General features: G+C 39.1%; 1 protein-coding gene across 1 annotated transcript in view; it reads right to left on the bottom strand.

The window, feature by feature from the left end:
* The window catches only part of SCFD2 (sec1 family domain containing 2), a 198,491-nt gene that overhangs the window by 153,417 nt on the left and 20,343 nt on the right, over nt 1-24,731 (bottom strand). The window contains exon 3 of the mRNA XM_065633853.1: nt 10,453-10,580. Coding sequence (XP_065489925.1) covers nt 10,453-10,580 — 128 coding nt within the window. The remainder of the gene's footprint in view (nt 1-10,452; nt 10,581-24,731) is intronic.

The raw sequence follows: 24,731 nt of genomic DNA, 5'->3' as shown, positions 1-24,731 counted from the left end.
GATGCTATATTTTAAAACTCTAAATATTAATGAGATCTACTGACAATCTGCTTTGTTCTCAAAGGGGACTATTTGGTCTGACTCTAATATCTCAAAATGAGTTTAAAAATGATCTTAAGAGATTGTGTGATGAACCACGGTCAGAATACTCTTTAAAAAGACAGTCATTTAAAAATATTTGATAAGCTTTATAAAGCATGGCTGTAAGTATTAGGAGTGCAGCTTCATGTTTGTGATAATCCTTTAAACATGTCCTAAAATAAATATATTTGCAAGCAAATGCTACTTAAATTTTTAAGCTTTTAACCCACAAAGTCTTTTCCTCCGAAACATACACACTGTAAAAACGAATAACAATGTACATTTATGTTAAATCTTTGTTTCAAAACTTGAACAAACGTTCATCTGTACACTGATGTTTACTCCCAACTATTGTGAATGTTATGTAAATTTTCTGGAGAAAGACCACATTAATATAGGCTTTTCACAGTACTTTTATTAAGACAAAAAGGCTTCATACTGAAGTTAATACGAGCTTTGCAGTATTACGTTAACGAAGAATACAAATAATGAAATTATATATTTGCAGAACTCCTGCAAGAGCAACACGCTTCTGTTTTCTTTTAAAGTTTTAAGAATTATCTTCAACTCTAATCACAACCAGACATGGAAGGAGACCTGGCCACAAGTTCATATTTAAGTGTTTGAGTTTACCATCCATAACAAAAATTGAAATTTAAAGATTAGGGAAAAAAAAAAAAGTACTTAATAAAAAAAAATTCCAGACACAAAGAAAGACTATTGTCACCACACTCTCTTCTTAAAAGGAACAGTAAGGTTAGCTAAATAGTCCTGTATCCATGTGCCAACTACAATTTAATCAAAGACGACATACTACCAGCGTATTTCTCTATTTCACACCACTGCACAGGGTTCTGTGTTTCACTTCCATCTGCAAACTGTTTTATAGCAGTCAAGTGTGAAGTAAATGAGGTACGAGACACTAGTATGGCATACTTTACTGTTTCGTTGGGACTTAAACCATTACCCATCTTACATCCACAAGAGACTATCTAGCATGCAGTAGGTTATTCATTGAACAATGACACAGCTGCAGTCAGAGATTAAAATACCTTTACTGAAACTGTGTAAATTAACTTAACCTAAGATTAAAAAACCTTAAAGATATAACAAGAGCCTAGGGTAAAACATGGTACTTGCTACTTCAGAGCTAACTGAAGTCTTTCATTTAACATAAAATAGGTGTGAGTAGTCCCAGTATTACACTTCTTGGTTTTTTATGGTAAATTTACGTGATGCGTAATGCAGTAGTTTATTCATTAAAAACCAACAAAAATCCCCAAAACACTCTGAAAAAAAACTCCCAAGCAAACCACACTCACAACACTCAGAACAAATCTGAGCAACACTTGTTTTCCTAAACCAGAACAGCAAAAAGCCATTTACAATCACCTGCAGAGAATACCTTCATAAAATTTGAAGGAGAAAATTTGCCTCCAAATAAATATATTGCAATAGAGCAAGTAACATGATGCTTTGCAAAACTTCTATTTTTTTCTAATACTATTTTGAGTAATTTCAGTTTTGGATTAAAAAAGTCTCTGCTAACCTGTTTTGTTTAAAATTTGTTTCATTTCATCATGAGTGCACTTCACAATACCTGCCGCAATCTCCTCCTCTATATTAAGCATGTTTTCTCTAACCAGAACACAGGACTCAATAACTCCCAGGACCACTTCCAAACCCATTTCCAAAAGCTGTAGCTGTTGTTGCAAAGAGAACATTCCACGTCATTCTTTTCATCTCAGCAATTAAGATGAAGACTTGGTATTTCGAGGTACTTTTTTCAGCTAGGGTGTGTAAATGACATGGATGTTCTATCAACATTTTTCCTCTCTTCTCTCCTTAATGAGATAGATTTTAGCGTGGACATTTCCCAGAAAAATCTGTACTTCAGGGGTCTAATTGATACTCTGCCATTAAGGATAGACAAAGCAGTGCAGAAGTCACAGGCAGATGTGAAGTGGTGTTTTCCCCAAGCCATAAAGCAGCATAACTACAAAATACCATTAAGGGAAAGGTGAGAGATAGAAGGAAAGAAACTGGTAAACTATTTAAAAGAAAAAGAATTGGCTCAATCAGCTGAGCAGCTACGAGACAGACAGAGCTGGGTAAGAACTTCCAGCTACCTACAGCCACCTTTATCGCTTTAGGCTTTTCTTCTTCCTCATGAGATACACTGCACCGCTCCGCCAGTTCAGAGTTCCTTCACCTTTAAACTCATCAAAATTAAAGAGTCACAGTCTGTGTCTGGACCTGGCACAGTAACTCTTTTTCAGTCCTCGTGCTCTTGCCCAAATAAAACAAATACAGTTAACAACAGTAAGCTTAAGTAACTGCGCATAAAAAGTCCTCTTATTTTTATATATTTCCAGTGTTTGAGCAAAAGTCCATCAAGAAGGATTAAAATTTATTGTTTGCTAGCACAATATTTCAACATTTGGGACACAGCAGCTTCCAGTTCTCTTTTCAACTTCAGAAACAACAGCACTCACTAACACATTTCATGGATGCCTGTAGACACTAGCAAGTCTTTTGCCACATTCACCACGCCATTTTGTAGTAACCATAAAGTCCTTTCTTTTTTTCCCCCAGCCTTTATTGCAACTTCTCCTGTGTTTCTTTAATTTGCAATAGTCTTAACAGTGGATCTGTGACCTAAACCACTCTGAATTTCAGGATGAAGTGTGTCTGCCAAGCTGCACAGGAATCAGCTGTACGCCCTTGCAGCAACAGAAGCGAAACGTACTGGGTGGCATCAGCACAAACACAGCCAGCAAGCAGAGGGAAGTGGTTATAACCCTCTGTTTAGTACTTGTGAGACAGCATCTGGAGTATTGTATGGAGCTTTGGGCTCCACAGTACAATACACACTGGCGTGGGTCTGGTGAAGGACACTAAAATGACTTAGGGGGCTAGAGAAAATTATGCACAAAGAATGGCTGAAGTACACAGGCTTGTTAAGTCTCAAGAAATGGAAGCAGAGATGGGATCTACTTACTGTCTTCAAGGACATAATGAGTGATTACAGAGAAGACTAAATCAGACGTCTTGGAGGCTCACAGTGAAAGGACAAGAAGCAATGGCCACACACTGCATCGAGTGAAAAATCAACCTGTACATAAAGGAGAACATTTTCTTCACGAGAGAGGTTAAGACTGGTGCAGGGTACCCAGAGAGGCTGTGGAATTGTCATCCTCAGACATACTCAAAATTCAGCTGAACAAGGTCTAACACATCTATCTTAACTCTTAAGTTGTCCTTGGTTTGAGCAGGGGGTTGGACTAGATGACCTCTAGAAATCCATTCCAACTTAAAATTATTTGACAATTCATCCATATTTGCTGATACTGCTCCTTCTGTGCTAAGCTGCGGGCAGTCATCAAGAAGTGCAAATTTCCTGGCAATCGTTTTCAGTTAACTTCTTATTACAGAATTCTTTCTCTGACATGCACTTGATAAAAAAGGATGCATATCTGTGCTCTCAAAATGAGCCTTCTGCTGCTGTCTTATCTTCCTCTTCACCACAAAGCCTCTACCATGCTGTTGTTTCCACACTAACAGCAATTTCCAAGCCCAGTGAGCACTCCATTCACTGCTCAACCTGCACAGGATTTAAATCAAGAGCATCAGTACTTGCTTGCACCTCATAAAGCACACATTTCTTTCAATTATAGGAACCTCTATGTACTAGACCGAAGAAGAAGCCATGGAGGATAAATCGCAAAATACGTAAATGGACATCACAACTTACATAGTCCTAGTTATTCTGAAGAATATTTGTTTTCTCTTTTGAGCAACTGATCTGTATTCTCAAGGACGCTACTCTATGTATCAGCAGGTGAGACTGAAAAAGGAACTGACACACCACTTTGCTGAATTCAGCATCTAACTTTGAAAGAAGCATAATGATTAGTGCAAAGATATCACCACAGCTGGTGATGCTTCTAAGCAAAACTACACACAAATGCAGTGTCACTTAATGATGAAAGACAAACTCTTCTGCTCCTGAATATTTTGTCACATTTCCTGAAAAAGAGAGAACTTTGTTGGCAGGAATATCAGTATCTTTCATCCTTTCTGTTATACCTAATGAGTTACAGAGATGACCTGCAAAGTTTATTTGCTTAAGAAAAACAGTTACATACTCTTTGCACATCTGGAGCTTGGACCAACATCTCTGTCCTACACTGGCAAAACCAGATGACTATCAGAAGATGGGATCTATTTAGTTAGGTGAACACACTGACCATACTCAACAGGATCGAAACCTTGAACTTCATCCCAGTGTAACATTGCAAGGTGACACAGCCATAAGATCAATTTCTTCCTACAGTTCTTAATATGGTAGTGACTATTCAGAAAGACGGTCTTCATCAAAAGTTATCAGGGAAAGCCTAACACAACTATATTCAAAGAGCATTCCCCTGGGAATGCAAAGGCCTACACAGAAGCCCCCCAAATAGGAATGTATCCAAAACATTCAGAAACACTTCAAACTCTCCAAAAACATTAGCACTCTGAGAAGCAAAAAGCCTTCCTGCCTCCAGGGGTGAATGATGCAACAAAACATCTGCTGTATTGACCATCATGGAGACTGGGAACATTTGCTTCGGGTCAAGACTACGTTTTCAGTCGCACTACAGGGAGAAATCAGGAACTCAGTATTGCAAGAGGCTGGAAAAAACAAATCTGCTTGGCTAGATGGTCCCACACTGCAAGACTTCCGTTACTTTTGATGGAGCAAAGAACAGACTAATTTAACTCAGGAACTGCCTACTCAGGATCCAGGCTGTGTAGTGGAAGGAGTTCAGGTCTGAGACAAGCAGCGTCCCCTCTCTTTGGAAAACTGCCGCGAGAACACCGGTGAGCCCCTAGAGCAGGACAGTGAGACCCATCGTCCAGAATTCAGGACTTCTCGGGCTGAGCCAGGCCTATCTCACTCGAGTTGGTCCGGGCAGCCTCCCACTTCAAGGGGATGCCCAAAGGAGACTGGCTGCTGCCTCACTGATTCTGCAGCCGCTTTCACGATGGGTTTGGAGACCAGCTAAGCAGGCAACAGGGCAATGTACATAAACGTCCCAAGAAGCAGTCTACCATATGATCTCCTCTCTGCACAACAGTGTCTCCCAAGCCCAGCTGTTACCCAGGTACCCACCACTTACCCAGAGACGTATTTTAGGAGGGAATCAAACACCCTGCAGATCGCTTTGAGCCCTGCAATGCCAATCTGCCTTTTCCTCCTCTGTAAGAACCTCAAACCCAGACTGACCTTGTCCCACTACTTGTCTCTATCACAGAATTGTCCTAATCGTTGGCCAAGGTGCATTTAGGTATCTAAGATCAGGCTTGATTTATCTGGAAAGATAAGTACAGACTTATCTACTTTATTACAGCTCATTTTCTTAGTGGGTAGCCTTTATCCCAATAGTTTACTACAGGAATTCATGGTCTTGAATCTTGAATATTTTTGCATTGATCTTGTGAAGAATAAATAGCATGTTAAACACCATTACAGTCCAATGCAACTTTTCATTAATTTTTTTTAAAAATGCACATTTTATATTCATAATGTTTTTAGATAAGGTATTCTTCTACGTTTTCCTGGCCATTTTAAGGTATTTTTCTAACTCAAAATGTTTTTTCGTACCTCCAGGCCAAAATTTCAGGATCTTCCCACTTCCACTCAAACTTTAGAGTTCAATTCAACCTATGCAAACCAGCCCATCTGAAAAAATTACAGTACTCCACAAAGCTGAGGTTTTGATGATTTTGTAGTGAGCTTGATTTTTAAAACTGTATTTGTACAGTTCAAATAGAAAGAAACTAAAAGGCTTTTCTTCTGTTAACAAGCGCTCGTGTAACAGCACATTGCACTTTTTTTCTGTTACTATACCAGTGTTTTGACTTTCATCAGTCTCCATGCCAGTAAAAAGACACAATAGAGGAATTCAGACTCAATCAAGGTTTACTGGGGTCTTTTCAAACAGAAGAGCAAGGGTGTTTCTAAAGCAACAAAAGAACATTTGTAGCAAAGTTTTTACCACTGCCAAATACTATGCTAATAGCAAAGCTTTCAACAAGAGATTCAGGGGCTGCCATGTTCAGAAGATGATTAAGATATGCATCAGGCCTATGAAGAATGGAATGGGAAGAAGAAGAATGGAAAAAACAGCAACCTTTCCGCTGTTCTGTAAGTCAGGCTGCTGCCTCTGAGCAGAACTCCTTACAGCCACTTACCTGAAGAGCTGAGCAGAAGTAATCCCTTCCCAGTATTTGCAATCTCACTTGAATTTAGCACAATCCTATAAATCTCACCAAAAGCTATTCTGATGATATTCTAAACTGTCTTCCAAAGAGCTTTTCAACAGGAGACTTAATTATTTAAATAAAACAGATTTCTTTAAATGCCAGGATTTTTATTATGCCAAAATAATTTACACCTACACAATGGGCTACCTGACCAGAACTTGGCAAATACTTATCTTCCTGAGATATTGATCACTTAGGTATCCCAAACACAAATGGGACTGCCTCAGAGACAAGATGGAGCTGATGTAGTTCTTAAAAATTGTTGTTCATGGCTTGCTTTATTTTTTTCTGTGTGTATGTTCATGTAGATATACAGATATGGAATATTTTAATGCCTCTTTATTTAAATAGACATCTAGTAAAACACAGACACCTGTTTACTGTTTCGGGAAATGTATCTATCTGAAAGGGTCAAAGCAAAACTTAGGTGTAACTACTATGTTAGTAACATGGTTTCAGCACATTTATAACATCCTGTAAAGAAAGGGCTCAATGTCAGCATGCCCACAGTGAGCAATACCAAAGAAATTCTCCCCAAAAGTCAATACTGGCAGCATTACTAAACTCCATAGGAAATTACATCTTCAAAACCCATATACCCATGTAATGTATTTATGGATGGAATGAATTAAACAGTAAGTAAGCTGGATATATCACACGTAAATCCTTCATACTGGCTAGAATTCTGCACAGAGCTTTGCCTGCCTTCTCCAGGGTGGACCTCAGAAAATCAAACACACTACCTAGCTACACAGCTCAGGTTTTGTTCTGTAAGGAAAGAGCAAATTAGCTCCATAGCTATGTGTTCCAGTTGGTTTTATGGACCATCACTTCCCACTTTGTCTCTCTCGGTAATGTGGTTTCCTAAGACTTGCAATTCTTCTTTAAAAAAGACACAGGGTTTAAAAATGCTTGCAATGAACAGCTCTGGACAGCTTACTAGCCTGCATCACTTGCTGAAATTTGTAACGACAGTGTAGTTCTTTCACTGACAAAGTGAAATGACACATCAATACACACTTTCCTCGGACATAAATGGAGGAAAAAAAATGCAAATCTTCCTTGAAGATGGTATAAGACCACTTAATGGCCCACCTGAAAACCCCAGTATGAGATGGCTACAGAAAAAGGAGAGAACGTTGCTCTATTTAAGACCATCTCCATGACATTTGTAAATTTAAAACTGGGCTTGCTCCAAGAGTCCATCCACCAAAACCTTCAGTAAAATGTTGCCAGCTTATCTTCAGCCACGTTCTTTCTAAGCTGATCTCTCCTGAAACAGTCAAAAGGACTTCCAGACATCCCCACTACCACTTCCCTTGATACAAATAATAAAATCTACTCAGCTCAAAAAATTTGGACAAAATTCTTCATTTCCTTTATTTCTCTTTCTTCTCCCTCCTCAGAACTTCTCTCTCCACTCCTGCTGATATCAACAGGAGAAAATGGAGCTCCCAGTGGCATTTGGGACATTTGGGGGTGTTGTGTCCTCCCACAACTGCCAGGGCTCCTGCCACACGCAGTCGGGCAGAGAAAGAGGAAAGCCGGGCGTCAGGCATGTTGCTTGCCGCGGAAACGTGGGCAAGCACACGCAGACCTCAGAGTAATGAACAGCCTTTTAAAGCCCAGAAAACAACAGAATTTATTTTGCTTGCACTGAAAATATGGAAACAGGATGGGATCGAGTTTCTCATGGCTGCACAGGGCTCCTGTGCTGCCAGCGTCACACATGATGCAGCTTTTCAGGCAGGTGGCCACTGCAGGAGGGCTCAGCTACACCAAATGGAATTCAAAGCTTTGCTTTCAAATGTAATTCACTCCTTATTTCCAGGGCGGGGGGAAGGAAAAAAAAGTAGTAGCAAAGAAAATACTCTTTACCATCTGACACAGCTGGTCTTGGTAAAGAAAGTAAGAGGCAACTTTCATGCTAGAAAAACTCTCTTACATTTAATATTAGGGCCATAAAAAAACTCGGAAAATATCCTAAGTGTTGGGAAAACCAGTGTGCAATCCGCCAAGATCTTCTGATACAGGCAGAACCTGAGGTAAAATCATAAAAACTCAAGTCTAAGCACAGAACAGAGAGAGAGCATTTCTCTTCTCTCCAGCCAGTGTTGCCTCATATCACAGCCACAGGAAGGAGCCTTTTGACTAAACACAGCAAACCAGAACGGGCCACCAGAATTTTTCCTTCTCAGCATAAGTAGGAATTGATAAACAACACAATTTCCAGCTTCTCTACAAAGAACTAAGATGTTCTGTAGCATGATGAACAAGCAATGAATGCTGTAAAGATGCAGATCTGTTCTAAAAATTCATTAATACATATTTGTCATTGGACAATGTGATACCTAGGCATGAACTGTAGGTTTTCTGCATTTACGCTGAAGAAGAAGTTTTGATGTTGGTGACTGCAGTGCCCTCCTTTCCTTGTTTCTCATTTTATGCATGTTTATAATTTACAAGACTGCCTCAAATTTTGTTTCACCTTTTCAAGTGCAATTACAAAGTTAACGACTGATTATGATTCTAGCACAAGATAAACATACAATTCACAAAATAAATAACAAAATTCCCTAGATATTAGTAAATTACAGCTACACTTCAGGAAAACACAAGTCTCAAGAACTAGAGAGTCAGAAATTTGTTTCACCATCACCTCTTAAGTGTTTCTACATAGCACTATATTGGGTCCATGTATGTCAGATGTTTAGTCTGCCATCAGTAAGTGTCAGCTGATATGACTAAGACCCAGGTTATTGCAGCCTTCACTGGATACCATGGAAAGGGAACACTGAGGAAAGGATGGCTGATCTAATCATTCACACGAAGCAGCAAAGGTAGATGGCTTGTTACCTCTCAAAGATAGGAAGTAATTACTTCTAAAACAAAGCTGAATGTCAACATTAATAATCTTTTTTTTAAGGCATATGTAATAGAAAAACAGTGGGGGCTTCTTAATGCCATTATGGTGAATACTCACACAGACGTTATCAGTGAAACCTTAAACAAAATTCTATTATTTACCAACTTGTCTGAAGGAGGTAGGGCATAGTAACAGCCCTCTCACAGCTGCTCCTTTTACATTTCTTTAAAACAGCTTACAGCATCACTGTTGCAGAAATCTAGTATTTCTGATTAATAATCTACTAAACGCATGCTCTAGGTATTTGTAAAGACCATACAATATATGAAATGTTATAGTTGTTAAGACTTCATGAGTTGGCTGTACATCTAATTCTTCTACAATATCTTGGCAGTTTACTCTGGAGTCCCAGATAAAATCCTATTACTCTTATTCCATGAGGACATTTCTCTCTTGATGAAAAGTTCAGCATAAAATAGTCCCAGAGTACATAAAATGCAAAAAAAAAAAAAATTGCAGTATAGAGCAATACCAGTTTTTATAAGCCTAACATGATATCAATTCCTGCATTTCACTGAGTACGGGATATAGTGAGAATGAGGTTCTAAAAGAGCTATTGAAAGTCATTATGTTGTATTCTGTCTATCTAACATTCTCAAGTATTCATGTTTAAAGAGTGCCCAGATGTGGTTTTCAGCTTAAACTCTGTTCGGCCAGGCAGCCTTACTTCACATAAACCTCACTACCTACATAATTTAATCACTACATTTACAATGTAATCAAATGCGAGATCTGCACACCTGCCATCAGATCAGCTGCTATTTACAACACCTGCTGTCAGGACACAAATCTTGCTGACTTTTTAAGAATAACCATATTCTCATGCTTTGCATAAAACCAGCACTGCTAACCATTTGCATGCCTTTAAAACCCTCCTTCCTGTAACTCCACTGCTTCATCACTGCTCTCACTCTTTTTAAGGTTGTTATATTTACAAGAAGACATTTGCCTCTCACTTACAGACCAGAGAGATCCTGTGGTAGCCACGATGCTCATCTGAAATTTGTCGACAAGGATGGGGATGAACCAAGGATGGGGTGAGTTTCTCCCCGAGAGCATTAAGTGGAAGAAGAGGAGCTGACATGACCTTTCACATTATCACTGTGTAGTGAAGGGTATGTCACACTACTCACCCATGCTCATCTTAATAGGTAAATTTTCCCTGCTCGCAGCTTCCACAAGGTGTCTCCTGGCCTCCATCACAGCTTCCTTTTGTTTGAGGTTCATGAAGGACTCCCAGAGAGCTTTGGCAGCTGGATCACTGTAAGAAAATGACAGGGTTATACTAAACATTGCTTGAATAATGGAGTAAGCTTAAGACAACATTTATATTTTAAGATGAGTGCTTCTACTTAGTAAATCCTCTGAGGTGGGCAGGATACAAGCAAAAATAAAGTGATATAAAAGCTTGATTTTTTTCTTAGTGGAACAGTTGCTACAGTTTTACAGGAAAAAAATCTAGAGCTTTTTGCTACTAATTACAAAGCGTTAGAATTCACATATAATAAATAAGCATGTCAGCCTCAAAGTAACCACTACTGTTCAACCATGGGAACATCAGAAACAGTTCAAATTTCTTCAGTTACTAAAAAGCTGTGAAAAGGACAGGCTCTGGCTCTCCACGAGAGCTCAAATCCCAGAGCCAATACTTCCAACGCTGAAGGCTGTTGGTCACTTTGGGTGTCATGGATTCTCCTGACATGAAAAAAATAACCCATAGCAGAATGTAACCGTCCTTATGGTTTCTGTATTTACAGATTTCCTTTTTATTGTTGCTGTTGCTAAGCTTAAATTAGGAATTTGTGTGGCTCATCTGCACTCCATTCCCCGTCAGTCTTCTCTTTTCTCTAGGACACTGCCATTTGTTGCTGTCCTGAATGAATTCAGTGTTTTCTTGGTAGGAAGGAGGAGAAGGGAGGAAAAACCCTCGCCTGGGGCTAAAGCCACACATTGGGATTAACTGTGTTGTAATTTTTTTAAAATTTAATTTCTTTTTTAAAGAAAAAACCTCCCTCTGTTTTTTCCTCAGGAGACATTTAACTCCTAAATAACTTTTTGATGTCATTTACAACATACTTGTAAACATGCCAAAACAAGCTTTGTTTCACAGAAAATAAAAAAACACCAACAAATCATTTGATACCCATTACAGAGCAGCTGTGCTTACGGTCTGCTGCAAGGGCAGGGCTGTATTTAGCAAACCTCTGCAATCTCCCAAACCAGGTAAGAGGATCGTAAAGCCCCACTCCTGTTCTCCCAGGAACCCACATCCTCTGTCAAAGCCTGTGTGAGTACAAGGACCGTGGGAAGAAGGTTGAGTGACCCTTCTTCTGAACAAACCACAAACATATAGGAAGAGCAAATTTCATCCTATTGCCGTGCTTTAAGGAAGCAAAAGTCAGATTTTGTGACACAGTCCTTCCATTTCTCTTTCACACAGTGCAACTCAGCCTTCCCCTGGTGACGGAGGGAGGAGGCAGCACATCCCAAAGCAGCCCAGTGCATCTGCAGCAGCTCCTTCTTCTCCATTGCCAAGCGTGACCTGAGCATCGATGCTGCATGCTGCTCATGGGCAGCAGCTCCAAGGGGATTCCTCACGAGAAAAACCACGGCGATTTATAATGTATGACAGTGCAAGAAATAAGAAAGAGATTTCCAAAGCAACTATTAATAGATGCTTCAACACAGTCTCCCTTAAGTAATGGATCTTTGGGTATGCTGTTTTTACAGGCTATCTACTCAATTACTATGATTCAGTCCTACCCACCCAGCATCACTTTTAAATGCAGCCTGTTGATCCTGTTCACATCACATTCCCAGGGTGTGTCTCACTGTCATTTACAAGCACACCTGAGGTTTGGATTGCAAGAGGGCACTGCTTGCCTGTTAATTAATCCCTTCCTAAACATGCAGCTCCAAACAAAAATCTATAGAGATCAGGAATCAGGCCTAAACCATCAGGAAGCTAGTTATAAAAATACTTTTTTTTTCCTATTTGGAAGAAAAGTTAAGCTTCTGTTTTCTAAGATTTTAACCTGTTCTTATTTTCCCAATTCTTTTCATCACCATAAATCTAAGCAGAGTCTTGCATGAACACAGACACCAGGAGCTAAGACTTTCAAACAAAGCAAAACAGACAACACACGAAAGCTAATATGTCTCCCAAATTTTGCACTGGTTTTTGTAGTCTCATCTTTCTCACTTCTATACTTTATAAAGAAATTTAGCGAGTAGTAAGTGTAGAAAAATCATCCCAAAAGCATCTATAGACCTCAGTAAAAGTCAGAATGTATGTGATAAGGTTGCACCATTTTTCTGCCCTCTGTCCCTGCTTCCTGCTCTCTTGCCACACCAAGTGTTGATCAGTCCTGTCAATTTGGATTGCACAGTCTTTGAAAGCAATATATGCTACGCTTGTGTAATCACGGCTACAAGTCTCTGTTTCAGCTGGTACGTCTTCTTGCTACTAGTTTAAACAATAAAAAACTCTGTAAAACAACAAACTAATTATTTTAAACAAAAAAAAAAGAGTCATACTAATGCACTAAAAACAATTGGCGAGGGGAGGTTTGCTTTCTGCTTTGTAAACTCTTCCTCCTTTAGCCACAGTAGGTTTTCTTTAATCCCAAAGACCTAAATTTGCACAATCCCTGAGGGTTGCTTCAGCATACAAAAATTAGCAAAAGTGAAACAACTGTGGTACAGCCTAAAAGCAGATGGGGGCCAACCACACTTCTGTATGCTTGGATCTCTGTGTAATCCACTGAGTTTCCATAGGCATTTTTCTTCCCACTGCTTTGCAGAATACCTAGTGGTTGACCTATCATATACAGAACAATATACAAACTAGCTGAGATCAATATATCTTAATAGCTCACATACATAGCCAACTGACGAGGTCAATCCACAGAAAGCAACAGTTCCCACATTCAGCCATTTTTTTGAAACAATAATAGGGAAGAAGAACAATAAAAGTACTTGTACGTTTTCCACTGAAAACACTTTTCCCATTCCCCCTCTAATACATCCTTAGAGAAGGGATTTTGCTTTGAACAACTTCATCAATGACAGGACAGGAATGGCTGCTGGGAATGAGTCAGTGGGACGCAGCACAGGGCTCTGGTGTTGCTTCTTGCCTGATCCGAGAAGTTACCACAACATTTTCCTTTTAGAGATTTCTAACACTCGGAAACAATATTATCTTATCTTCCCCTTGTGGTGAGACATTTGTCTGTGACTGCCTTCCAGCTCTTGTCATGGTGCCCTTCCCCTCCTCTTTTTCCCATCTGCAGTTCCTCTGCTTTGGTCCAAATGCTCTAATCTGATGACACCGGTGCTGTAATCAGTGATTTGTACGGGATCCAGTACCCCAACTCAAATTCCTCCTTCCTCTTGCATTACTTGACTTCCCAAGGACTATTTATTTGGTTTACATGTTATCTAGTGAACTGCTGCACTCTGAAAGTAGTTTTCTGCAACTAAGTAGATTTTTTTAAAAATATTTTATGCATTACAAAATATTTAAAGATATTGTCTGAATCATGTTGTTTTGCTTAAGAAAAAATAAACTCTGTACAGTTACATCACAATACAGATCAGGAACTCTTCCAAATAAACGTCACAACAATAGTAAATAGTTCGGTGCACACTTCTGTGCATCTCTGTAACAAAATATTTTGCAGGGCACAGCAAGCCTGATAAAGCACTAAAAGGGGGCTTCTACCGTTAACCAGTTTCACCAACAAGCTCAGAGTTTTGCTCCCAGGTTTTGATACCCTGTCCTGCCCTTTATCATCATGGTCATAGTATCTAATGAACCAGCCATCTCAGAAAACAGAATATAATAAAAACAAGGGTAGCAGCTATCTGGTAGACGAATTAGAAGTTCATTAAGCAAAAACATTACATTACATCCAGAGATAAGGTTGAAGTCTTTGAAAAGCCCTGTTAGACACAGCTATACCATTCGACATACATAAAGCGAGGTTTTTGACAGACATTTGATAATTGCAAATTTCCTCCTTCATTCATAAATGTTGCATATTTTTCATGAGCCATTCTCTTTTCCAAGACTATTTAAAATTTACCTGCATATAATTTGGACTTTAAACCACAACAACAAAGGTTATAAAGGAAAAGGGAGAAATCTAGACAGCTGAAAGATACAGCTTCCCTACTTCTGGTACTTGCATGCCAGTTTTCAAAACTGAACTGTGAAGACAAAGAGCAAAAAAGGACCAGTCATCAAACACATAATCTATATGAATCCTGAAATGAGATGTCATCAGCAATAGTGCAAGGAAATGGGTGCTGAAGAGAAGCAGGTCAGAAAGACTGGGATGTCCTATGCTGACCAAGGACAGCTGCAGGCGGTTCAAAGCAGCCCTGACTTGCAGCCTCCAGAGGCACTCTTTCTTTAATTAAAGATAGGAGAGACAGAAAAATAAAAACAAAAATCAAGAATAGAACAAGTCAGCTGTGAACTGGCTCACTAGCTGGCTTCCCAAATTTACAATACCCAAAGGAAAGACCGCTCAATGAAATCTGCTGTTCACTGGCACCAAGATGCCAGGATGAAAAAGCCAAACCCTTGAGAAGAAGTAAGGGTGCAGTTTGGTGAGCAGCTCTTTTGGAGTCGGTGTGCTGGCTTCAGCAACACTCACTGTGGGGGAACCTGTTCTCATTCCCTTTCAGCTGTGGCAACACGTTCCATGTGGGAATATGCATTGAGTCAGATAGGAAAAAGTTGGTAATTTGTAAGCACAGCTCAGATCCCTCAACTATTTTGCTTGATCTAGACATTTACGGGTGGAAAATCAAATGCCTAACCTTGTACCTGTTAAAATAATTGTAACTTATTCTCTTGATCTGATCTGGTCTGGTCCTGCAAGGACAATACTGCCAAGGTCATCTGACAGACAGAAAATGCCCCATCTGTGATCATCTGTAGGCTTAGTCTCAAAGCTACTAATTTTAAATGCATTTAGAGAGAACAGGGGGAGGCTGGTGGCACTGGTTTGTGCTATTAGCAACCTGAGATCAGTAGTCTGGAAATAGGTGAAATCAAGTGCTAGTCAGCAGAGAACAAACTCTTGGAGTAGACGCAAACCTAAGGGCAAAGACAGAAACCTGGGGACACTTAGGGCACCTGGGTGTCCAATGCACAACACCACAATTTTAGACTTGGCTGAAATAATTTGTCTCTTGCTTCACACCACCCGTACAGAAATACATTTACTTCCTTATAGCTCCACATCTTGTCTGTTACTGATAAATTACTAAAATATGGTCTTCCAGGTCACTAATGTAAGAGCAAAAGGTCGAAAAGCCATAAGCCCATACTAGAAAATATGTCAACTCAATGACTAAGTGGTCCCCATTTACAATTATGTTTTCAGATCTACCAATAGGCCATTCTTAACCTCCTTAGCATTGATAATATTAGTCAAGCAATGTATTTCTTCAATCAGCATGTATAATTAACAAAATGAAAACAAGTCAAACGCTCTTGTCCAAGCAGCATACCATCATCACCAAAATTATCAACCACATCTGTAGTCTCTGGCAAGCTATTGCAAATTATTTTAATATGAACTAATTTCCAGTCAAGGAGGATAAAATAAATTGATGGGTATATTATCTATTACTGGATTTTTGCCTAGACTAAGTTGACTAACAGGACAAATTCAGGTCATCCTATTTTCTCCTTATAAAACACTAGTATAATAAACCTTTTATTTAAGTTTCATGCAACCTTTGCTGTGGCCTCAGGCTTATAATAGGTCAAGAGTCTCTTCGATAACCTTTTCAAAGGCCAAACTGAGAAGTCAGTATCTACATTGAGTTTCCTTCCCAGATCTACTGTAGCTCAAATCAAGAAACAAAAGGATTGCTTTGTACAGTTCTGTTTTGTTTTTAAACTGCTTGGGGTCAGGTGGAAGCACAGTCTACATCAGAAATGGCAAGTAACCAGGTGGAGGACATCATACAAGCAAGATGTTAAAGAAGGAAGAGTAAGTGAATGTGGTTATTTCTACACCTGACAAAGGACATGGGATTTCAAAGAGCAACTTGCTGACACAGGCTCTGAATAAGTGACAGAAAACAACAGTGAGTAGGCTTCAAAAATTAACCAGCCGAAATGACAGCATTTCAGCATAACAAAATAGTTGTGTTTGTACTTTTACAGTTAAAAAAAAAATCAGAAGGAAAATTGTGATAGTCTCAAGATGAGACAGATGATGTGGTTATCGTATCAGCAAAACTTTCACCTTATGTCAATATAGATTTACAGCTCAGCTGTGCGTGTATATTTTTGCAAGAAGAAGGGAGGACGAAAAAATTCAGTAAACATTAAATTAGACCTCCATTAATACCACAAAGCTACCCAAAACTGAGTGACTGCTAAAAAAACCAGTAAGCGTGCTGCCAATGTATCCTTTGCAATAACTCACATTCATTTTAAGAAGACACAACATCCACACTAAGTGCACAGCACTTCAGAAAACAACAGCAGGGTGCTGAGAAGACCATTACTACGAAGAACAAATCCATTGCTGGCAATATGTCATCCGAATACCATCAAACTGAAGAGAAGCACAAGCCTGCGATAAGACGCAAGGATTTGGCTATGAGCCTGGAGCGAGGGGCCACGTACCAAGAGACATCCCCCCTCCTCCCATCCCCTTGCTGTTTCGGAGGGAGCGGGGGCCACACCAAGGCTACAGCGGATATACCGTGCGTTCCTGGAGACCAGCCCAACAACTTGAGGGACAGCCACGTCCCCGACAACCAACAGCGACACGTGGAACCGCCTTGCCTGAACAACCTCTGCTCCGCATGGCAGGGATGCTGCGGGGATGCTGCGGGGATGCTGCGGGGATGCTGCGGGGATGCTGCGGGGATGCTGCGGGGATGCTGAGAGCTGATCTCTGCGCCACCACACAGCCCAGACACAGCTGGGCTCAGAGAAAGAAGCTGCTCTTCGTTTCACCCTTCTGAAAATGACCAAAAGGCTCTAATGTAATTTATCAAAACTTTTCTATACAGAAACAGCTGTCAGTATTTCCAGGGCTTCAGTCTGTCACACTGCCGGGTATTTGCGCGTGTCCCAAGTGTGTGCACTCAGCAGGCTAGCCCATGCGTGTTCAGCTTAAGATGCGGCAATACTCTCTTCAAAGAAAAACACAAAAATCCAAAAATGTTTATTTTCAGGTAAATGTCAATTGCACATCCCCAGGATGGACTAACACTTTTTATTTCCGAGAGAGTAAAATGACAACTTCTTGAAGCTTTAAACTGGCGGACTGTAATTCTGCTGTTGGACATTTTATATGCTGGGCAAATCTGCTCAGCTTACTTAAATACGCCTTGCAGACAGCAGGAACTTGAACTACCTCCTAATCCATCCTAACCCTATAAAAAAAGGTAAACAGAAAGCGAATGTCATCGTGGTATGGTACTTGCAGAAAATCGCAGACAGAGCATTGGATATTACCATCCTCACCACAGATTACTAAAAATATTGCGACATGGCAAAACACACAAAACCTTTTAAAAAACAAGCTCTTTGCAGCCATTCGGCTTAGAACCTTTTTCCTCACATCCTCACTTAGATATGTGTCCTCTGTGTATTGGTTTTTATTATTAGAAGATGCAAATGGTACTACCAAAAAAAAGAGTGTCTGACAGCCAACATTGAAGAACATAAATGTGTTCCTGAATAATTTAACGGTTATTTCCCAGTTTCACTGCAAGCCCTCAAGCCAGTCGGTGGGTGTAATCTGCTCTAGACTCAACTGTGGCTGTGTACTTTGGCACCAAGTCAAAACAGAGAGGTTATTGTTTGATTTATATGCCAAAAGCCACTTAGATAAAGGGCTAATGGCAGGCTGATAGCTTCAGCCTTTGCATGTGGTGTTTATACAGACCCTTCTTTCCTCTCCCTCCTTTCTGTCTATACTCCAGGAAGGCTGTGTCACATCAAGATCGAGTTAATTAATTAACTCTTACTAGCATAATTTGATTGATAAAACAATTGATTCACTAAAGGTCATGGGGAGTGCTATTAAAACACCAACTTTTCTGCCTCAACATTGCATAAGGTTTTGAGATTTGCATTTTTCTACACTGCAAACAGCAATTTTAAAGCAATTATCACTCTACAATAATTGATGGAAGAAGCTATGAGAAATTAATCTGTCAATTAAAGTGCATTGCGAAGTTCAGAAAATATTCAAGTACTTCATGAGATATTTAAGCAAAAAGTAAATCAATCCTACAACAGGAAGGGTCACATAAGAGAATTCTCTATATTGTTAACTCTGTAAACTATTAAACTTTCCCCAAAAAAGAAAACTAGAGGCCTTGTCTATGTGATATACTTTGCTATTTACTATGTCCAAACTAGGAACATTTCCTAGTATATAAGTGTTCCTGTACTTTTAAAGCACTCCTACAGGGAACATAGCCCTGTATGACCAAATTATTATTTATTAGATGTTAGTAAACTTTATTATCAATTTATATAACTAGATTATTTTTCTGCAAGACACAAGCAGCATAAATTTTTAATTTTAAAAAAGGCCATTTTAAAGATACAGGAAAAAAAAATTAAAAATAGACTAGATTCTAACAGCCTTTTGCCACCAAGTAATTTTAAAGCCCTTACTTTAAACCAGCAGGCAGATAAAAAGAAGCTGCTAGCCATTTAAAAAGCAATTTTGGGATAATATTCAAGGTGTGGTAAATCAGCTTGCAGCTGGCAAAGCTGAAGTGTAAGACCAAAAATGGGAGCTGATGACTAGCCGCAAAGTTTTACAATAGATTCTCCTCCGGGCCATGTGAAATTTTTGTAAGTATCAAGTGTTAAAAGTAACATTTTTATCAGGAGTTTATTGATCAGTTCACTGATGTTGTTCAATATATAGGTATGCAAGAAAGTACAGTATTAATTGGACTAATACACTAGATCTGCTCATAAAAAGACATTGTTTGCCACTAAAAGTCAAAAATTCCACAATTTTTTGCCTCCTCTCCTCTGTTTTGACCTTAGCAAGGATCAGAATACAGACAAAATTTTCTTCATTGCTGATTTCACATGCAGCTGACTCACTGTGGCCATCAAACAAATGTACACAGCACACGGGTTATTCTTTAAAAACTCCAGCTCACAAATGAAGTGTATTCTGTCTAGTGCACCAGGGCAAAGTTGGTTAAAACACAGCAGTAAGAAAAGGAACAGTTATTATATGCAAGTTATTATATTCAAGCTATTATTTTTAGCTTGGCATACCTACAGATACCAACTCACCAGGGCAATGCTGTACACTTGGTCAAGTTAACTTAAATTTTGCAAATGTTTTCAGATGCAGGATGGTAAAACAAGCTGTTAACTACCATGAAGAGAAGAGAAGAGAAGAGAAGAGAAGAGAAGAGAAGAGAAGAGAAGAGAAGAGAAGAGAAGAGAAGAGAAGAGAAGAGAAGAGAAGAGAAGAGAAGAGAAGAGAAGAGAAGAGAAGAGAAGAGAAGAGAAGAGAAGAGAAGAGAAGAGAAGAGAAGAGAAGAGAAGAGAAGAGAAGAGAAGAGAAGAGAAGAGAAGAGAATCATTGGTCATGTTTCGTGAATCTTAAAATCAACAGGAATAGGAAAGTATTCTTTGAATTTGCTACTGAGTGCCATGAGAGAATAAGTTTCGGTTCATCTTATAATGAAGCATACAAAGCATGGGACAGGATTTTCACCGACATAGTAGCAAAAGTCTGAAAAATGCTGAGAATATACAAAATCACAAGCTCATTTCAGACAGACAGGAATTGTGAAAGAATTATCTCAAAACAGCTTTTAAAACAACATCATAATTTTAAGTTGCAAAACCACTATGTTTCATATGAACTATTGTGTTCCAGTAACCATGACCACTATACTGCAAACCAGGAGGAAATATGCTCCCTGTTATCAGTGGAGCATGGGAGAACTTAAAAACAAACAATTCAGGAGGTTCTTATAAACACAACCAACAGGGCAACCCCAAACTGCCCCACAACTGCTCTGTTTACCTACAGCTCTTTGCTTGGGGCGCAATTTCTTTCCCCCTCTCCACAGATGATAGACAGTAAATCAGACTCTTAAAATTGGACATATTTTTGGTCCCACAGGTGAACTGAATTACAATAAATTTAAGAATTAATTATTAAAAGGTTGGCAAGGATTCAGTTCACATCGGGAACTAATTGAAAAGAAAGGAAAAAAATCCTCCCAGCAAAAGTGAACGGTAACACAGCATTCTACATTTTGCCCTTTTTATTTTTAAATAAAAAAACAAAAGAGAAACTTAACTTTTCTGGCTCATTCATGTATCTACTTTACAGATGGCCATACTTATAAAACAGAATATGTACACAAGTCTGATGACTGTGGTCAACCACCATCTGAAGCAGGTTCGTCATTTGCCAAACCCACCATCTTAAGTTTTATCGAACATTTCCTCAATCCAAGCATCATGTAAACTTGTAAGGACAAGCATCTTAACCACAGTCCTGTTTTATGTTGATCTAAATATAGACATATTTATATACATATATGCTGTGACACGCATACAAGAAGTTTTTTGGCTTCAAAAAGCCAAAAAATTTAACATACACAGTTCAGCATCCATGACACAGAACAACTTTGCTCGCTAATAACCGCATACATGAGACAACGCAGCTGCGCACAGAATGATGTTATGGAAAAGTAATGCAACTCCACTCATTGCCGCTTCCAGTATCAAAGAGTAATAGTGTAAACTAATGACACTAGTGTGCATTAAACCAAAACAGAAAAATAATTCAAGACAGCAGAAAAGTAATCTGTGGACCGTATTTTACCATAACAAAAGTCAGCACAAACACATGCACGCACACACTGTATCTGAAAAGAAAATTAATTTATAAATCCCCTTATTCTATTCCATATACACAGACTAGTAATACGGAATTTCTGTATCAGCTTAATATTAGAATAGCTGCTTAGTGAAAAAGTTCTTAGAAAACATTCAGAGGTTTTTTTTTTCAATAGAATTTACTATATCTATATTTAAACTGATATGGTCACATTCAATAATTCTTTAGACAGATGACATTTCCACAGTGTTTCATCTGATTATAAACAGCCAAAACGGCATTTTCCTGTGTTAAAAACAAAACTACATGGTCCAACAAATAGTTTGGGGAGCTATGGGTTCTCATCTCCTCCTTGTTCTGTTTAACTCTTCCCAAGATCATTAATATCCACTTGAACCTGTAAACTTCAAGGTCAACCAAAGGTGAAACATAAGGAAACAATATAATATGGAGTATTCAACTGGATTATATGCTGTGAAACATTAAGGCAGTTTCCTTATACCATACCTTTTCTTCTTTCTTAGTAATAGAAGATATAAGAAGATAAACGCCATATAGCTATTGAGCCTGATTTCTTAATTTGGAGGATTTACAGAAGGACTAGTAATTCCTTTTACGGAGTAATTTTAAAATTTACCAACTGTGGCTCTCTCAAAAATGAGAACAAAATGAGTAGAAAATATGCAAACATTCCATAGATGGAATAAAAATATACCCAAAATATTGTAATACTGTGTCTTACCACTGCCACAAGCAACATAAACCCTCTAAGTCTACATTGATCGTCACTGTTAAACTCCAGCAGTGATGTGTTGTATTACATGTTTAAGGTTGTGACCAGCAGCACTAAGAACACACAAAAGCCTTGCAAATACGACAAACCTCAAGACCAAGAGGGGTCAGGTCTACTTGTGGACCAAACATCATGCAAATCTCTGAAGCTCCTGGATTAATTTACCTCTCACACAGTTATTCTTCTGCAGATGAGCCATGCCAACACCAACAAAGCTATACATGCATATAAACCATATCATCTCTATTTGCAACATCAGAGGGGGAAAAAAATATATATATATAAACTGTCATCCCCTACAGGTGCTGTGGCATCCAAGTGCAGTACATCAAAATCTGTAAAATAAGATGAACAAGCAGAAGAGGCTGAAATTGTGGGGAGAAACTACTTAGACCAGGACCCTACATCTTCTCCAAACCACCCTGTGAAAATGAGAACTAGTGCTTAATTCCATAACACTTTGTTGTCTGCAAATTATAAAATGATTAGAACTCTGAATTGGGTTACTGACCATTACACTAAAGCTCCCATTCACTTTGGGAAATTTTAATTCAAAAATAACACTGTAATGCACACACACAGGGAGTCATGCAAGCAAACAGCTTTGCAATTTCATATGGTGGCTGATACTGCTACAAGATTATTCCTTCAACAGAGATCGAATGTTTTGTCAGGAAGAGAGTTCCTCTAAACAAGTGAGGCTGCCTCTGCTGAACTACTGGAAGAAGCCACAGCATGAGCATGAAATGGGTGGCAAAGGACCAGGCTTTCCCTAAATACATTTCTGAAGCCAGCTCTATTCACATTCTACAAAACTGACTGCCAGTGATGTTTCACACCATTATATGACTACTGTGCAAAATGCAATATGTTTTTGTCATAATGCTAATGCTGGAAGACGTTACCCTGAGGCAAGTCTCCAGGAAACAAGGGCACTTTCGGGAAGGTAAGGGATGTAGGAAAAGGAATCTGTGCGGACCTGTTGCTGCTCATCAGGCTGAAGTACGAGTGAAAGGGAAGCATTAGTCATACAAACAGCCCTGCAACAGAAGCATGCCTGGAAATTACACCAAGAAACAGATCATCGTCTTTGCCTGAAGTTCTTTTATGATGGTTACTTATCAAGTTCAAGAACCTCTGAAGTCTATAATCTTACAAGATTATTATCCTGGAACCAAATGCTGTTGGTTGTCTTAAAATACATGAATTTCAGGGTGTCTCTTTTAAAACTTGGATTATCTCAAAAACTTTACTGGAAGTCAAGTGTACCAATAACCCGGGCATTCTATTAATATTTTTTAAGGATTCTTCTTTTTGATCTAATACAAGTGTACTTACCAAACACAAAGTTTGGTCATTTTAAGCCTTCCTGGTGATACCCTAAGCAGAGGGACCTGGCAGATTACTGAGAGTGAGAAGAGAGCAAGCAAGATGCATCTCTGAAAGGTAGGACTGACTTTGATAGAGGCTGACTGATGTTTAGGTCTTAGTAATCCTTGAATTATTAAACCCCACTAAGCTCCATTTTGTATACAGATGTGATTTTGAATATGTCCTGTGCAATTAGAAAAACAGATTAACTGTCAACTAGCCAAAGAGTTCTAGCTGTAAGATGTGGTCAGCACACCTCAAAACATTTTAACTCTATCTTTTCTCTAAGCCCCATCTGTTTCTTTTCCAAATTTTGCTGTTGAACAATACATAATACATACTGTTACTGTTTTCATCCATTAACCAGCTGGTAGGATAACCTCCCTTCTACATTAGTTTCACACCAGCCACCTCTGCAGAAGAGCCTTTATTACAGGCCACAGAATATTTAGCTAAACTTTCCCATTATTCAAACAGTAGCTCTTAAACAATTATGAAGGCACTGGGGCGTTCGTTCAGCAGATAGCTATGCATCTCACTGGGACTTGCAAAAACGAGTTTCAGTTTCAAATGCACAGCAGCATTCTCTATTCAGGACCAAGCTCCTCTGCACTGACTCAGCATGGGACCAGGTCTAGCAGTGCTCCTTCCTCATCTTCTGCTCCCACCTCAGTGATACATTCCTTGGAAGTCTTCAAAGATTTCTCAAAGGAGCACCTACAGAAGAGTAAAATGCATAAACTGTAATAGCAGAAGCGGCACCTGATCTTTAGATGAATTACAGGCAGGCTAATCCAAATAAACAACCAAGCACACCATAGCAATCAGATGACTCTGAGAAACAGAAGGACTGACCATCCAGATGAATGCTGAAGCCAGTTTGCTTCCTTCAAGATGAAAGAAAAATCACTGAAAACTGAAATTCTTTCTGTTGCAAGGAGAATTGATTATCGAGACCTGATCCACCCTGTTTTCCAGATGTGGATATACAGTACTTCATGAGGTAAAGGGAAGGCTTGATGCCAAAAGCTTCCCTGATATGCCACAGCCCTCTTGGTCACTGTAATGAAGCAGACCTTAATCATTCCAGCATTACCCCAAAATTCACTCTTGCTCCTCTAGCAGTGGCCAAACTCTACAGGGGTGAAGCAAAAAAAGTGCAAGCAAATAATTTCTTAATACTTTCTAATATTTATAACCATCATTTAGTCCTGTCCGAGTTTCTACTGGTTGCCTCTTGGTCCAACAAAACGGTTCTGTAAAATGTTGCATTCCTACAAGCTGCAGGACAGCTTACACAGAATGCCAGACCAAGTTCTGTATGAATCAAGTTAATTGAAAGCTTCTGAGTAGGGTTTTGTGCACT

The sequence above is a fragment of the Caloenas nicobarica genome, chromosome 4, assembly GCF_036013445.1.
Source record: "Caloenas nicobarica isolate bCalNic1 chromosome 4, bCalNic1.hap1, whole genome shotgun sequence".
NCBI classification, from domain to species: Eukaryota; Metazoa; Chordata; class Aves; order Columbiformes; family Columbidae; genus Caloenas; species Caloenas nicobarica.
Note: the sequence above shows the minus strand (reverse complement) of the source record. Positions and strands in the feature narration are given on the sequence as shown.